At 43.7% G+C, this 16,851-nt stretch overlaps 1 protein-coding gene across 1 annotated transcript in view; it reads right to left on the bottom strand.

Annotated features, from left to right (window-relative positions):
- The window catches only part of TBC1D22A (TBC1 domain family member 22A), a 268,659-nt gene that overhangs the window by 70,420 nt on the left and 181,388 nt on the right, over window positions 1–16,851 (bottom strand). Inside the window, exon 11 of the mRNA XM_031941147.1 lies at window positions 7,691–7,818. Within this exon, the coding sequence (XP_031797007.1) occupies window positions 7,691–7,818 (128 nt within the window). The remainder of the gene's footprint in view (window positions 1–7,690; window positions 7,819–16,851) is intronic.

Genomic DNA, 16,851 nt, shown 5'->3' with positions numbered 1-16,851 from the left:
GTGACTCTGGGCAAGGCATTTAGGCTCTGCCTGCCTCAGTTTCCTCATCTATAAAATGGGGAGGCATCTGCCTCCTGGGCTGTCTTGGGAGAAGAGAAATCAAATGAGATCAAATTTATAAAGCCTTTATCAGGGTGCCTGACACGAAACAGACATTATACAAAGAGTTGTTCCCTTCCCCTCGCTGCCTATCTCAGCTTCCCTACTTGTTAAAAATGGGGAAACTCGCCTAGATGACCATCATTCACTTATCCCTCCATATCAGATGTTTCTCTTCTCTGGCCCCCATATATCACCAGGCCACAGCCCACATAGGCAGGTACCCACCCAAGATGGGGTTAGAGACGGAAGAAACGCCCCAGCTCACGGCACAAGACTCTGGGAGTGCTCTATCCACTGCCCTACCAGCTGCCTTCACTCTAAAAATCCCAATGATGTCCCTCATATGTGCAGCCCCCCAGATGTGTTGAATCCAGGAGCCCTCAGACACAGGGAGGACCACAAAGTGTGGGTTCAGCAGCAAAGTCTGGTCAATCCCATCTCTCAGGGCAGTCTGAATGAAGCACATAGTAGGACTTGCTGGTACAAGCTCCATCTCGGGGGAGACTTTGTGACATTAAACATAAAAAAAAGGATGCGGTGAGGGGTAGGGATGGGAGTTCTTGATCATAATAAATACCAATAGTCTAAGGTACATCATTAAAAAGTAATTCCATAATAAACAGCCCAGGCTAAACGAATACTCTGAGATTTTCTTTTCTAAAAACCATCCCACTACCAGAAATGTAACTAGTGTAAGCCATCTGCCTACATGCCGGCCTCCCCTCTGCCAAAAGCGTCAAGGATTCCCAGGGCAGCCACAGAGCTGTGGGCAGGGAGACTATGCTGCAAGTCCTCAGGCTAACCTGAGTGGTTTAGCTGTCAGGTAAACTGAGGACCAGAATGTTTGAACCGGAAAACGCCTTTTCCCACACTGGGCGTCTTCTTCCTTAAGACCTGGACCCTGGCCGGATCAAAGAAGCATTCTGCCTTTCGGAAGGACTGCAATGGGTGTGGGTCATTTTCAAGCCCCCCAGACCTCACTCACAGGTTATCAGCTCAAATCCTGGCCAGTCCAATACCAACATCCCTCTCACACGGTCTATTTCCACTCACACATCCAATGGACTCGGCCGGTTTGGGTGAAAACCACCTTTCATCTAGAATACCAGCGTCCAGGCTGCCCACACTGCCACAGAACAGAAAGGGGGCAGCTGCCCTCACCAGCCGGTCTCCCAGCCTGGCAGCATGGGGAGTGGGGGTCCTCATTCACTCCTGCTAGGGAGATCAAGGGGTGCCTCACTAGGTCACTTCAGACCAGCTAGCACCAGGCGGCTCCCCAAGCGATCGCAGAGATGCTGTTGGCTCCCCCGAGACGGACCAAGTCCAAAGTACCACATCCTGTGACCCGTGCTGAGAGCCCTGGGACCAGCCCAAACACAAGGGTGGCTGAGCACACCTTTTCTGAGTCGGCCCAGGGCAGGGAGCCCACCTAGTGTCGGCAGCATGGCCCGCGGCAGCTGATAGACCTCCCTCCACTCTGGGCTCCTTGGGGTTGGTCCTTCCCACCTGGGATTAAAAACTGTCCATCCCTGGCACAAGGCGATGCCAGTCTGGGACAGGGGCAGGCTTCTGACTGAGCGCTCTAATAGCCCACACTTGGAGCTTTCTATGTGCCAGGCCCTGGGTCAAGAACTTTATGATTGTCTCCTTTGATCCTCACATAACCCTGAAAGGGAGGGGCTGCTATTCTCTTCATTTGACAGATGAGGAAATGGAGGCAGAAGAGGGCCTTGTCCAGGGTCACTGGAGGCCCTGGGGTCAAGTCGCCTTTGCTCTTCCCTGATCTCCACTCACAATTCCCCCCACACCCTGGATGGCCCAGGGCAGGAGGCTCCCTCCTCTGTGATGTCTCTGAAGACGAAACCAATCCAGTCCTTGGTCCTCATCCCCAATTCATCATCATCATCACAAATCGCCCCTCTGCCCATGGGGGCCACCCCTTGTCTCTCTGTTGCTGACCACGCCTAATGCTGTACTGAGCGCTCTCAGAGACTGCTGACCACTGATGTGAAGGCCGCAGCCAAGGACGTGGGGTCTGTCAGCTCTCCTGTGCCAGGCACGGGGGGTTTGCCAAGTTCATTCTCGATAATAACCTGGACAGGGAGCACATCACTGTCCCAAAGGCTCTATGGGGGCCCCAAATATCCACAAAGGAGGGCCAGCATCCCAAAGGCTCTATGGGAACTTCAAACATCCACGTGAGAGGGTCACTGTGGCTCTATGGGGACTTCAAATGTCCACTGGGGGGGGGGGGAGCTATTCTCCCAAAGGCTCCATGGGGGACCCAAATGTTAACATGAGAGAGCCACTGTCCCAAAGGCTCTATGGGGGCTCCAAACGTCCACATTGGAGGCCCACCCTCCCAAAGACTTTATGGGGGCCCAAATGTCCATGAGGGCGGGCCACTGTCCAAAAGGCTCTATGGGGGCCCAAGTGTCCACAAAGGAGGGCTAGTGTCCCAAAGGCTCTATGGGGGTCCAAATGTTCACGGGGCAAGGGCATGCCTGGGAAAACAATCATTTTCCAGTGATCCCATGCAGAGAACAACGACTTGGAACACTGCAAGCTCGCTAAAGATTAAGTCTCTCAGAGGCATCTGATCATTCCCCAGCAAACATTTATGCATTTCTGCCACTCAGAATCGAGCACAATGTGAGCCTTTTAGAGAAGAAGCCAGTTCATAAAGGGAAAGGATACGCCTTTCAAGAGGGGACCGCACAGTCCCCTGCAGAGTCTGGCAGGTTGATCCCCGGCCTGGGACACTCAAAACTATTCATTCCCTTTGATTCCCCCAGCAACATACCAAGGCCTGAGAATAGAGCAAGATAAAAAGGAATTAGTCTGGATCCTTGAGGAGACAACACTCTGGGAAGAATACAGCACGGGCAGAGGAAAGAAAACAAAATTTATGTACAAAACAAAGCCCGGTAATTACGTTACACAGGGCCCAGCACCACGAGCTCCAAGCTCACGTGGCCCGGTTCTATCTAAGAGAATCACTTTCTCTTTGGCCCACGTTACTGAAACCAAGTTCACTAATCTTGTATCTGAAATCGAGCCTGTTCTTATAATGCCAGTAAAGAAGCCCCTCAAATCCTATTCAAGCATTCAGGGTAATCATGCAAATGTCAAGTGCAGGACAGTTTCTTTTATCACCAAAAAAAAAAAAAAAAAAAAAAAAGAAAAATCCAACTGAGGATTTCTTACAGTTGAGGGCTGAGTTGGAAACAATTCTGAGGAAAACTTTCTTCAAAAGGTAACTGTCGGAATGGGTGCTGAGCCAATTCCTTGTGGTCCCCATTCGTGTTTTCTGTCAGACTGGGGAAGGAGTATTATGCAGAGTCCTTTCTCGGGCGCTTCCCTGGGCTTGCTTACGCCTGTACAGTCCCTCCAGGATGTGCCTGCAGGACAGCACCCTCTCAGTCTAACAGCAGAACTCGGGGCCAAAGGAGAGCAAGAGGTCCCAACAGACAGGTCACCGCGGCTCAAATGAGGTAACGGGGGAGTATTAGGTTCAGCGTTTCAGCTGTCACTCAGTCCTATGGAAAGGCTGAAGATTCCAAGGAGCCCAACTCTGATGCAGAAGGCACCTAATGGACTTCCACTGATGCACTCATCTTGTCTCCCCCGGGGGCTCTCCTCCGAAAGGGAGACATTTTGAAGAATCCCACTCACCAGTGGAGAGCAGATTCAGGTACTCAATGAGCCAAAAGGTCCCTTCCGGAACCTGGATTTAATGAGTCAGTAACTCTAAACCCTGGACTCGGAGAGGAAAGCAAAACTGACATCACTGATCCATGGGGTACACGCAGAAGGAAATTAGCTCACAACATTCGCCATGAGTTTTTCCAGTTAAGTTATAATGGGTTAAACAGTTAGTGAGGCACATAACCCCCCAGCTAATAAACACTCTAGTTTAGGGGAGAGTAATAACCTGATTGCAATCCTATGATTACCATGTATTTTCATTGCCAAAAGATGCAATACAATTTCATGGTTACTTGGCCCTGTAAGATAGAAATACCCCCACTTTTTAAGATATAAAAAGGCTTCTGACTAGGGTACTGTCAGTTCAGAAGTGATTCCATGGTACAAATGACTCCATTCATGCCCAAATTTAATTTCAGGAAAATTAACTCAATAAAGATGCCACAATTGTGCTTCACGTTTTAATATCTATTAGGAATTTTAGTGAAGTGATGCAGGGCCAGAGACCATGAGGAGATTCATTTCCTGCCTCCTCAAAATGCGACTGACTTAATACCTAATTTATCCTTAATGGGGACAGTGTTACCAGAGAACTCAGTGCTTAATGAGGGGGCCCATGTCTCCAATAGCATAACCAATGACAAAATCAAGAGCGCCGTCTGCACTTACGGGATGCTACATTTTGCTTCCTGTAACATCGTCAACTGGATCGATCACGCCGGGGCTGACAGCTCCTTCACCCCAACTGTCCAGGGGAAGGCTTGACATCCTGGCAAAGGGTCCTGGGCCCCGGCAAGCTAACCAGGGAGCCGGAGGGAAGTGGAGGAATAAGATGTTAAGCATCTCTCCAGGAACCAGCAGTGTCAGAACTCACAAAGGAAGCATTTTTTTTTTTTTTAAATCACAGAAAAGAAATAAAAAGCCCCACAGAGAAAAGAACTCTGAGCACAGGAGGTGAATGGGAATAGCTCTGTTCTCAGTGTCATGTGACAATCTAATTTTTAAAAAAATAATGCTAATCACATGTCTAATATAAAATACGTGCTCAATGGGAGAGGCCCACCGGCATGAAGCCAAAACAAGGGAGCAGCTGCCAGTCTCCAAAACCCTCTTGCCCACAGGGAGCTTACGTTCTACATACACAAAGAGGAAGAAATACAAAGTACACACGGAGGAAAACAGTCATTTTGGGTATAAGAAACAGCCTCTGGGTAGATGGGGAAGAAGGTGGGAACCAGAAGGGCAGGCCAGAGCACCCCTAGGGATGGCCATGGTGGGAGAGGGCACGCCCAGGAAGCCAAGTGGAGCAAGGGAAGAAGAAGGGCGGCTGCTAGATTGTGAAAGCGGATGGTGGGGAGGCCGGCCCAGGCTCAGCGGGAAGGCCAGCCAGTCGAGGGGCAAGAGGCTTATTTCTATTTGGGTTCAAGAACCAGTGAGACCACAGTGGCAGAGAGGGATCCAGCCAGGTGGGCCACTTCAGGACCAAAGCTGAAGGGATGAAGGAGCTCTACAGTCTCAATTGCCCAGGATTTAGCCAGCTCATGCGATTAACTGACCCATGAAACACCATTGAGTTTAATGGCAGCTTTTCCCAGTCACAAGTAGTGATGTTAGGCAGGGCCATCCTTATGACCAAAAAGATCCCCGGGTGACTGGACCTCTATGAAATTTTCTAGGGAATGAAGGTCGTTTGTCAAAAAACCAAAACCTCAAAAAGAGGGATATTCAATCAAAACCTTTGGGAAAGAGATTGCTTTGGGGACACCTAATTTTTCAGTCACTTATGTACTGCCCTTTGTAGAAAATGTAGAAAACAGATGAATCATGAGTATCTCCTCATTGCACCAACTGTTAAGGAGCATCTAGAGAAAGTAAGGAGGGGCAGGGCCCAAGATCAGTAGGACAGAAGGGTCTTAACATGGCTGATTTCTAGGGAGCACCACAAACAGAAGGATGTCTGACATCTCTTTCTGGGGAGTTGAAACAAATAGCTACCACCACCATGGGGACACCTCGATTAGAAAAAAAACTGGGAAAAATTTTTTACTGCCAGTGTTTCTGATAAAGGCCTCATTTCTAAAATATATAGAGGGCCAAGTCAAGTTTATAAGAAAACAAGTCATTTCCCAATTGATAAATGGTAAAAAAAATATGAACAGATAGTTTTCAGATAAAATAAAGCCATCTATAGTCATATTTTTTTTTAAAGTTCCAAATCACTAATGATTAGAGAAATGCACATTAAAACAAATCTGAGGTACCACCACCTCATACCTATCAGAATGGCTAATATGGCAAAAAAGGGAAAATCATTAATATTGGAGGGGATGTGGGAAAACTGGGACATTAATGCATTTTGTTGGTGGAGTTGTGAACTGATCCAACCATTCCAGAGAGGAATATGGAACTATGCCCAAAGGGCTATAAAACCTCTGATCCAGCAATACCTAGGTCTTTATCCCAAAGAATCATTAAAAAGAAAAAAGGATCCACATGTACAAATATATTTATAATAGCTCTTTCTGTGGTGGTAAAGAACTGGAAATTGAGGCGATGCCCCTCAATTGGGGATTGGCTGAACAAACTGTGATTTATAAATGTAATGAAATACTATTTGTGCTATAAGAAATGATACCCAGGCAGATTTCAGAAAAACCTACAAAGCCGTAATAGGAACTGATGCTAAGTGAAGAGAGCAGAACTGGGAGAATATTGTATACGGTAACAATTAGACTGTGAGGATCAATTTTCAGAGACTTAACCCTCCTTAGCAATACAACAGAGACAATTCCAAAAAACTCCATCCCTATCCTGAGAAAGAACTATGGAGTCTGAACGCAGATTGAAGCGTACTATTTTCACTTATTTCTCTCGCTTGTAGTTTTTTCCTTTTGCTGTTCTTTCACAACATGACTAATACGGAAGCTTAACATAAATGTGCATGTATGGTCTACATGAGATTTCTTGCTATCTTTTGGGAGGAGGAGAAGTCGGCGAGGGAGAAAAATTTAAACTCAAAATCTTATAAAAGTGAACGCTGAAACTATTTTTATATGTAATTGGAAAATGTAAAATAATATTAAGTGAGAAAAAAATAAAAAAATTTAAAACATAGGGATTTCTCCACACAGACAGGGCTTCAGAGAGACATGATTTTTCAGGGAATAGATAACTCCACGGGGTACTTCTCCATCCCTCTCTCTGCTGTTATCTGCCCAGGGACTACAGGAAGGGTTCCCTCTGCTCCCTAATGAGGAGACTGGCCCCATCATGTGGCACGCTCTCCCCAGCCAATCAAATCAGAAGCGGTGCTGACTGCTCCACTATCACAGAGACAAGTCATCCTCAAGAAGGGTGCCGGTGACTGGTGCTGACATTCGTTTTTGCACCGAACACCCTAGACAATACAGACCCTTTCCAGAGTGGAGCCTGAATCTGTCGGTCTTAATGTGCAGGGTAATATGGAATCGAAAACATGAGGAGGCCTGAGGAAGCATCTGAAGGGATGGAGGACAGAGGCCCAGGCAGGAGCCAGTACCCTGACCTCTTCCAGGTCAAGGCCACCCAAAGCCCAATTCTCCAGACCTCCTCCACACCCCCTCTGAGGTCATCCCCTCTGAGAACTGAAGGGGGAATGGAACTGAAAAAGAGGATTCTGGGAGGTGGGAGGTGGGAGCTGTGCTTTAAGTATTCAATGACAAGCATGTAAAATGGGAGCATGAGGGAAAGGGAGAAAACCTTCCAGAGAATCAGAGCTCCCCCAGTGAGAGAAGCTGCCCCCCCAGGGGACGCTGTGCAGCAGCAGCAGTGGTCCCTTCCCGGCCCTCCGGCCCCAGAGCCTGAAGTCAGGCTCCAGGAACGAGACCAAATGAGTGCTCACCTGGTAGGTGTCCCAGAGCCTGACAGTACACCGCAGGGGCATCTCCCTCATCAGCAAATTGTTCATCCATCGGAAGGCAAATTGCAGGTATTTCACCTCATGCTGGTCTAAATGCCGATGCACTTGTTCTGGAAAAAAATAATAAATAAATGAACAAAAGCTATGACTGAGAACCACAGCCAACTCTGAGGGCCACAGAGGAGCCAACTCTGAGGGCCACAGAGGAGCCGGCTCTGAGCAAGACATGCAGCATGGCCACCAACTAGCCAACGTGGGCTAATCCACTTTCCTCACAGGACCTCGGTTTCTTCCTTTATAAAATGAGAGTAGGATTAGATGTTCTGTCAGCCCCAACCTTCCCTGTTCTGAGCTCCCTCCCAGCTCTGATACTCTGTATAAATATATAACTGAAACTGTTTGAATCAAGACTCAATTCTCCAAAAGCTTACTGAGGAAAGCCCAGACACCGCCCAGAAACACCGCCAAACACAGGATCAGCATTGACCCCCACTCTGCTGCTGGGGACAAGAGTCCCTTATAGAACAGACCCCACATTCATGACGCCGACTTCAAACAGGACAAGAAGTTCAGGCCAGTCAGCGATGACAGCCCCCAAGAGTCAGCCCATGTCTGACTCTCGCCACTCTAACTTCATAGGAAATCTCACTTAGAACAGAATTCTCAGGATTCAGGCAAAGTCTAAGTAGCTTCTACTTGCCCCTTCATAGCAGCCCCAATGTCCGAATCTTAAAGAAATCCCACTAGAAAGTTCAGAGGGAAGGCTCAGGTTGTGCTGAGAAGGCCCAGAGATGAGAGGGGCACAGAGAGAGACAGAAAGGACCCACAGGCTGCAAAGAGCCGGCGGAAAGAGCCCGGCAGGTTGGGCTGAGCAGTCTGCCCGGGACCCGGCTGCACATTTCAGAGGGCACCCCCCAAGATTCCATCTGCCAAGGGCGTGGGTTTCTCTGCATGGAAGCACATGAGATCTTAAGCCCGGGACTGGCTGCTTTAAAACTTTGGAGTGGGCTCTGACACCGAGGTTCTGATCAGCGAGAGATTCAACTCTGATGAACACTTGAGAATCAGTAGCTTAGAAAATGACTGAATTCACTGAACCAGGAGAAGAGAGAAAAAAAAAAAAAAAAACAAGAAAATGATTTCCCACCAATATACAGCTTGCTGCTGTTCTATGAAAAACAGCAGAGTGATGATGACAGTTCTGGGGAGGAAAATAAGTGAGTCAAAACAAATTACCCGAGGAATAAAGGAACAAGACACAGGTAGTTCCTGCAATTTACATCTACAAAAGGAGAGTTTCTTTTGGCGGCTGATTTTTTTGTGGATCTGTCAAAGGAGTCAGTCTTCCCCCAAGCACCCCCTAAGAGGTCTGCTCCCTTCACTCTCCACATAGTCCAACCGCGATCTGATTCTGCACAAATCAGGGCAAGCCCTGTGCACTCGTGAACCCCAACTTTGCATCAAGGCGTCATTAATGGGGACTCAAAGGCTGATTTCATTCTAATTCAGCCTCAGCAAACACCATAAATCACAACCACTCCCCATGCCATCTCCACACATCCAGAGCTGGGGCTTCTGAAGTCACTCCTCCTCTGTCCAACTGAACTCTACCCCAAAGGGGTATAGTGCACAAGGAACAACAGTGTACTTTTATAAAGCATGTCAGGTTGTTATTTTTCTAATTTTTCATATAAAGATTTCAACATTCATTGATTTTATGTTCCAAATTTTCTTTCCCTCTCTCCCTCCCTCCCTCCTTTCCTCCTTCCCTTGCTCTCCCTCTCTCTCTCCCTCTCTCTCACACTTCCCCAAGATAGCAAATAATCTGATAGAGGTTAAATACCTCCATATTTGTCAAGTTGTATAAGAAAAAATCAAACCAAAAGGGTAAAAACTATGAAGAAGAAAAAAAAAAAAAGTGAAAATACTGTGCTTTGATGTACACTCTGCCTCCATACTTCTGTCTCTGGATGTGACTGGCATTTCCAGTCCAAGTCTACTGGAATTGCTTTGAATCACCACATTATTAAGAAGAGCCAAGTCCATCACAATTAATCATCACATAATCTCATTGCTGTGTATAATGATCTCCTGGTTCTGCTCATTTCTCTCAACATCAGTTCCTGTCAGTCTCTCCAGGCCTCCCTGTGGTCATCGGGCTGGTCATTTCTTATAGAACAACAGTATTCCCTAACATTCATGCACCATAACTTGTTTAGCCATTCCCCAGCTGATGGGCGTCCCTTTAATTTCCAGTTCAGCGAGCTGCCACAAACACTTTTGCACATGTGGGTCCTTTTCCCTCGTTTACGATCTCTTTGGGGCACGGGCCCAGTGGAAGCGCATCAGGTTTGTGAGGAGCTTTTCTGAGATCACTGACAGGCCTTTAGTAAGAGCTATACCCCCATGAGCCTGATGGCCAGTGGCCATCACTGCATGTATATACACATTTACATCTTCTCTCAATGGTGCACACAAGATCACCTGGGGGGAGTCCACAGGAACTCAGTGAAGGCTGGTGATCTCTCAGCCATTGGTCACTACCGTCACTTCCAATCAGCTTCCCTGGAGCCCACACCCTTCACAAGGTGACCCAGGATTCCTGAGTGGGGGAAGGGGGCACATTACGGGGGACCCTCAGCCTGAGCTCCTTCCCTTGGGAACTCAATTGGATAACAGAAGCAACAGGTCCTGCCAATAAATCAGGTGTCACTGTGAAGAGGCAGTGCACAAGAGTGAACAGCGTTCTGGGCAGGAACCCCTCCATCATCGTGAGGCCTGTAAGTGCGTGGTCCTCCCAGAGCCTCAGTTTGCCTCTCTGTTAGACTGGACCATCACAGCACTTGCCTCGCGGTTACTGTTGAGGGCCAAATTTGTAAGGAAGGCGATGGCGGCGATGGCAATGGAGCTGCATCAGTGGCCAAAACAGCGACACTGATTCACACCTGGTTACTGGAAGGGATGGAAAGAGAGCCTTCATCCTGGATCACCTCCAAGCTGCACTACAAGGACGCTCTCTGAGGGACTCCTCTCACAGCCTTTTTCTCCTCTGCATATGGACACTGCAGCCTTTCCTCATCCAGGCCACAGAAAGGACTTTGGACTTCCTACCAATGATCCAAACATCACCTGAGAGTCACCGGCTGTGCCCCAAGATGGGCAAGAGAAGCATTTCTGTCCCAATCGAAGGAAAGCCTCAACTGGAGAAATCATGACTTCTGGTTCTTGGCCATGGGGTGAGCACAAGATTCCCTCATTCTCTGGCCTCTTTAAGTACAGCAACCCATTACTGATGAGTTGCTTGTTGAATCCATCAATGAAATGACAAAAAGCAAGGAATTTTAGTTGCTACCCCCTCTCCCAGCCCAGCATCCTCGATGCCCAGTAACGTTCTAGTGCAGGGGCCTATCAAGGAAAACTTGTTGAAAAATGGGTCACCAAAGCCTTTGGCAAGACAGATAATTTATATACATCAAAACTGTAAAGGTATATGCTGAAAAGATTCATTTTTTCTCCATTATAAATAATTGTGAACAGATGCTCTCTCGCTGATAAAGGTAATTTGGTCGGCAATAATTCTAAATTTAAAATTTCCATTTCACTGGAAGTAAGTATGTACATGTAATGAATGAGCAAGCAAATGTAATTATTGTCAACTTTCAGGCTTAAAATATTTTTTCATAAAATACTTAGGCAGCAGTTTAGTATAATTTTATTGTTGGAAAGTCACAAGAAATTATACTTTCCGTATCAAAATTCAGAAGAAACAAGGCCAATGTTGGTTTGATATGTTCTGCTGCACTTTCAACAACGGCTTCTCCGCAGATTGGAAATTCTGCTGAAACACACTGTCTTCTCAATTAAAAATAAAAATAAGTTATGCACATTGTGTCTCCCAGATTTATGCTAAAAAGCAACAAATGTGTATTCTGTTGACTTGGCATGTATAAACATATTCATTTTTCACAGAGATATTTCCTGGTCTAAGAGTTCACTCAGTGTCTGGTTCAAACAGTAGTTTCTTTATGACAAAAATGGAAAATGATGAAAGCTTGGAGGGGCTGTGGGAAATATCACATTAGGCTTGTACCCCCAAAGGAATCAGAAAGAAAAGGACACATATAGACAAAAATATCAAGAGTTGAGGTGTGTGTGTGTGTGTGGAAGCCAAGTAAGTAAATGCCCATCAGCTGGAGAATAGCTGAGCAAGGCACGGTGTGTAAAGGGGGTAGAATGTCACAGGCTGCATGGAGAGCTGGACTTGACCATATGATCTGATGTGCAACATTGGAACCAAAGCCCCCATGAGCACCAAGTCGCTCCTGGCGCTCACAGAACTCAGAGTCCAAGAGACACGGTAGGTCTGGGACAAGGCCTTCCCCAGAAGCCCATTAGCTGCTCTCTCAGGTACCATCTCGAATGAATATTGTGGGCCGAATCCAAGGACCACACTTGCAGGTGGGACGGGCTGAAGCAGGAGGTACAGCGCCTCCTCTGGAAACGGAACCCTTCCACCCATCCAACTCAGGGTCCCTATATCTAACACCACACAAGGAGGTCTGGAGCACAAAATTGATAGCTTGGAGAGAAGCAACCCCGAGGTAGCCCCTTACTGCTCCTTCAGGCAAGGATCCTGGGAGCCTTTCCAGACATCACCTGGCTTAGAAAGCTTGGGTTCTCTAGCCCACACAAGAAATGATTCTGCCCTCATGGCTGTCTGCCTGGAGGTTCTAATTAAACCATCAGAGGCACTTTCTGTTTTCCCTCCCAGCAGGCACAAGTGCCCCCTCACCCCCGGTGTGGAGAGTGGGGCAGATTGCGCCTGAGCTTGGTCCTTTGAAGGAAGCAGTGACAGCTCTCCCGTCACCACTTCTCTGAGGGCCAGGCCCAAGGAGCTTACGCTCCCAGGGGAGGACCGGAGCCCCTCATTCTTGGGAGGAAAACAGGGAAATCTCACCCCGTGAAATGCCACTGCCAGAGGCAGAATCCAGGACAATGGATTCTGCAAGAGAGCCAGATTTTATTAGGACCAACCAGGGACGTTCTCTCTCATCAGTTGGTAGTTTTCAAGTGTCATTCAATCCTGGAAACGACATTTTGCCACTTCTCTGTCTGCAGGGACACTTCCTCACATTCGCACTGCCCTTCCCATTCTCCATCTCCACCTTCTAAGATGGTAGTTTATTCACTAGAGTTCTCTAAACTACAATCTATTATCTGTCAAGAGGGACAGTTTTATTTCCTCACTGCCTATTTTTATTCCTTCAATTTCTTTTTCTTGGTTAATTGCTATAGCTATAAATTCTGATACAATTCTGAATAAAAGAATGGCCATCCTTGCTTCACTCCTGATTTTATTAGAAAAGCTTCTAGCTTACCTGTTACAGATAACGCTTGTTGGAGGTTTTAGATAGACACTAACATTTTAAGAAAGGCTTCATTGATTCCCATGCTCACTAGTATTTTTTAATCGGAATGAATGTTGGTTTTTGTCAAAGGCTTTTTCTGTATCTATTAAGATGATCATATAATTTTTGTGGTTATTGTTACTGATATAGTCAATTTTGCCAACAGGTTTCCTAATATTGAACTGACCTTGCATTCCTGGCTTAAAATCCACTTGGTGATAATGTATGATCTCTGTGATATCTTGCTATTATAATCTCCTTGCTAGTATTTTATTTAAAATTTTTGCACAAAATTAAGGAAATTAGTCAATAGTTTTATCTGTTTTTCCTTTCTCTGATTTAGACATCAAAACCGTATTTGTGTCATAAAATGAATTTAGGAGAACTGCTTTCTTTGCCTATTTTTCTAAATAGTTTATATGGTATTGGGAATAATTATTTCTTAAATGTTTAGTACCATTTACTTGCAAATCCCTCTGATCCTGGGGATTTTTTCCTAGGGAGTTCACTGATGACTTGTTTAATTTCTTTTTCTAAGACAGGGTTATTTAAGTTTTCTATTTGCTCTTCTGCTAATCTGGGCAGGATACATTTTTGTAGATATTCATCCATTTCATTAAGACTGTTGGTTTTACTAGCATATAATTGGAAAAATAACTCCTAAAAATTGCATTAATTGCACCTTTATTGGTGCATTCGTGCTTTTCAATTTTTACTAGGAATTTGGTTTTCTTTCTTTTTTAAAGCAAATTAAGCAATGGCTTATCTATTTTATTAGTTTTCTCATAAAACCAGTTCCTAGTTTTATTTATTAGTACAATGGTTTTGTTGTTTGGCTTTTTTTTTTTTAAACTTTTAATCTTATTATTATTCTCTTCCTGGATTTTCAAGATTTCCGTCTTGCTATTTTATCAGGGGAGGATTTAACTTGGTTTTGTTTTGTTTTTTTTTTAAATTGCACATCCAATTCTTTGATCTACTCTTTTTCTTTGGCTGATGTATATATGTAGAGGTACAAATTTTCCTCTAAGTACTGTTTGGCTACATCCCAAAAATTTAGGAATGCTGTCTCAATGTTGTCATTTCATTAAGGAAATTATTGTTCTTATTTGTACTTGACCCATTCATTTTTTAACATTAATTTCTAACTATCTTGTGAACTATTATTATTCAATGTAAATTCTATTATGATATGGTCCAAAAAGGGCATATTTAACATTTCAGTTTTTCTGCATTTGGTTGTGAGGCTTTTATTTCCTAATACATAGTCAATTTTTGTGAAGGTGCCAGTTGAAGTCCACCTGAGAAAAAAAGTATACTAACTTCTATTCTCATTCAGTTTTCTCCAGAAGTCTATCTTTAACTATTTTAAGATTCTATTAATCTCCAAGACTATTAATTTTAGCTAGTTCTGAGAGAAACAAGTTCACATTAGTATACTTTTACTCCTTTTCCTTCTGTAATTCATTTAACTTTTTTTTTTTTTTTTTTTTTAGAATTTGGGTCTCAAGTCATTTGGTGAAGTTTTGCTGAGTTGGTGACTCTTGGTTGTAATTACAATTCTTCTATCTTCCAGAATACTGATTCCAAACTCTTTATTTCTTAAATATGGAAGCTGCTAAATCTTGTGTGATCCTGACTGAGGCACCATGATATGGATCTGTTTCTTTCTGAGCAGTTTGTTATAGTTTCTTCTTGACCCAAGAACTTTGGAATTCAGTTGTAATATTCCTTAGGAGCTTTCATATCGAGATCTCTTTCATGTAATGATTGGTGGGTTGTTTGAATTTCTAAAATCCTCTCAATTCTAAGATGTTGGGGCAGTTTTCCTTGATAAATTTCTTGAAATATAAAAGTCCCCAAAATTATCTCTGAACAAATTAAAGGAGATAAAAGTGAGAAGAAAAACATTTTTTGAAAATGAAAACAGTAAGAAGAATTAGCTAAATGGGAAAAGGGGGCAAAAAAGCAAACTGAAGAAAATCATACATTAAAAACTAGAATTTGGCAAATGGAAGCTAATGACTCTATGAGACATCAAGAATTAGTCAAACAACCTAAAGAGAATGAGGAAGAAAGTAGAAAAAAATATAAAATATTTCATTGGAAAAACAACTGACCTATAAAAGATCTAGGAGAGACAATTTAAAAATTATTGGACGACTTCAAAGCCATGATAAAAGTCTGAACAGCATCTTTCAAGAAATCATCGAAGAAAACTGTCTTATTACCCTATAATCAGAGGGCAAAATTATTGAAAGAATCTATGGATCACCTCCTGAAAAAGCAATCTTTTCTGTCTTGGCCAGAAGCCCTACGAGTTATTTGAGGGTTGTAGTGTTTTGACTAGGCAAAAGAGCCCATTCTTTGCCTCAATTTTTACCTCACCCTAATCACTGAATGGGTGTTGCCTCAGTCTGAACTGTTGAAGACTTTAACTTAAAAAGATCAAAGTCTCCCACTGCATCCAGAGCCATCTCCAATCTTCCTGCTCAATATCCGGATCCAGATGGCTCTGAAGGGGAAAGTGAGACAGGTAACCTTGCCTAGCCCTGCCTCACTTAAATCCAAAAAAAAAAAAAAAAAGACAAATACTATCCCTCTCTAGAGAAAAAAATGAAAACTAAATACATATGGAAGCATACTTTTTAAAACATTATTTTTCTTGTTCTGGTTTTGCTGGGGGGGGGGGGTTCACAATATGACTAATAGGACATGTTGTACATGACTGCACATGTATAACCGATATGAAATTGCTTGTCTTCTCAATTGGCGGAGAAGGAGAAGGAGAAGGAAAGAGGTTGAGAATTTAGAACAAAAAAAAAAAAATTTTAATGGTTTTTTAAAATTTTTTTTTATTTAATTGGGGGGAGATAGAATAAAATATTAACTGCAAAAAAAAAAAAAAAATTCTGTCCCCTTGATTTGTTTTCCACATCAGTTGTCTTTCCAATCTCATTTTCCAATGAGATATTTCACGTTTTCTTATTTTATTCTTTGGATTTTATTTTATTGTTTCTTTCTCTTTTTTTTTTGTCATTTTATGTGCATAATTTCAAAGTTTTTTTTTGTTGTTTTTGTTTTTTTTAACACACATTGCTTTATGAATCATCCTGGAGAGAAAATGTTTTATTGTTTCTTGAGGTTTTATGTAGTCATTAAGCTTCCACTTGTCCAATTCCATTTTTTAAGGAATTGTTTTCGTGAATGCACTTTTGTTATCTCCTATCATTTCTTCTTTTTAAGGAATTATTTTCATCACTGAATTATTGTACCTCTTTTTCCACTTTGCTAATTGTTTGGTAAGGTATTATTTTATTCAGTAATTTTTATGTCTTTTTTTAAACCAAGATATTAACAGTCTTTTTATAACTTTCTTCATTTGTTTTCATTTCTTTAACAATTTTTTTCCTCTATTGCTCTTATATGATTTTGAAAATCTTTTTCTTTTTTTTTTATGACCAAACCATTATTTTGCTGTACAAAAAGAATCAGACTCTGAAATATTGTACAATTAGCTTGTGAAGGAAATCAAAAATGCAGGTGGGCAAAAATATAGGGATTAGGAATTCAATGTAGTGGTTTTTAGTCATCTCCCAGAGTTCTTTCACTGGGCGTAGCTGGTTCAGTTCATTACTGCTCCATTGGAAATGATTTGGTTGATCTCGTTGCTGAGGATGGCCAGGTCCATCACAACTGGTCATCATCTAGTATTGTTGTTGAAGTATATAATGA

The sequence above is a fragment of the Sarcophilus harrisii genome, chromosome 5 (assembly GCF_902635505.1).
Source record: "Sarcophilus harrisii chromosome 5, mSarHar1.11, whole genome shotgun sequence".
In the NCBI taxonomy this organism is placed as follows: Eukaryota; Metazoa; Chordata; class Mammalia; order Dasyuromorphia; family Dasyuridae; genus Sarcophilus; species Sarcophilus harrisii.
This window is presented reverse-complemented; position numbering and strand designations above follow the sequence as displayed.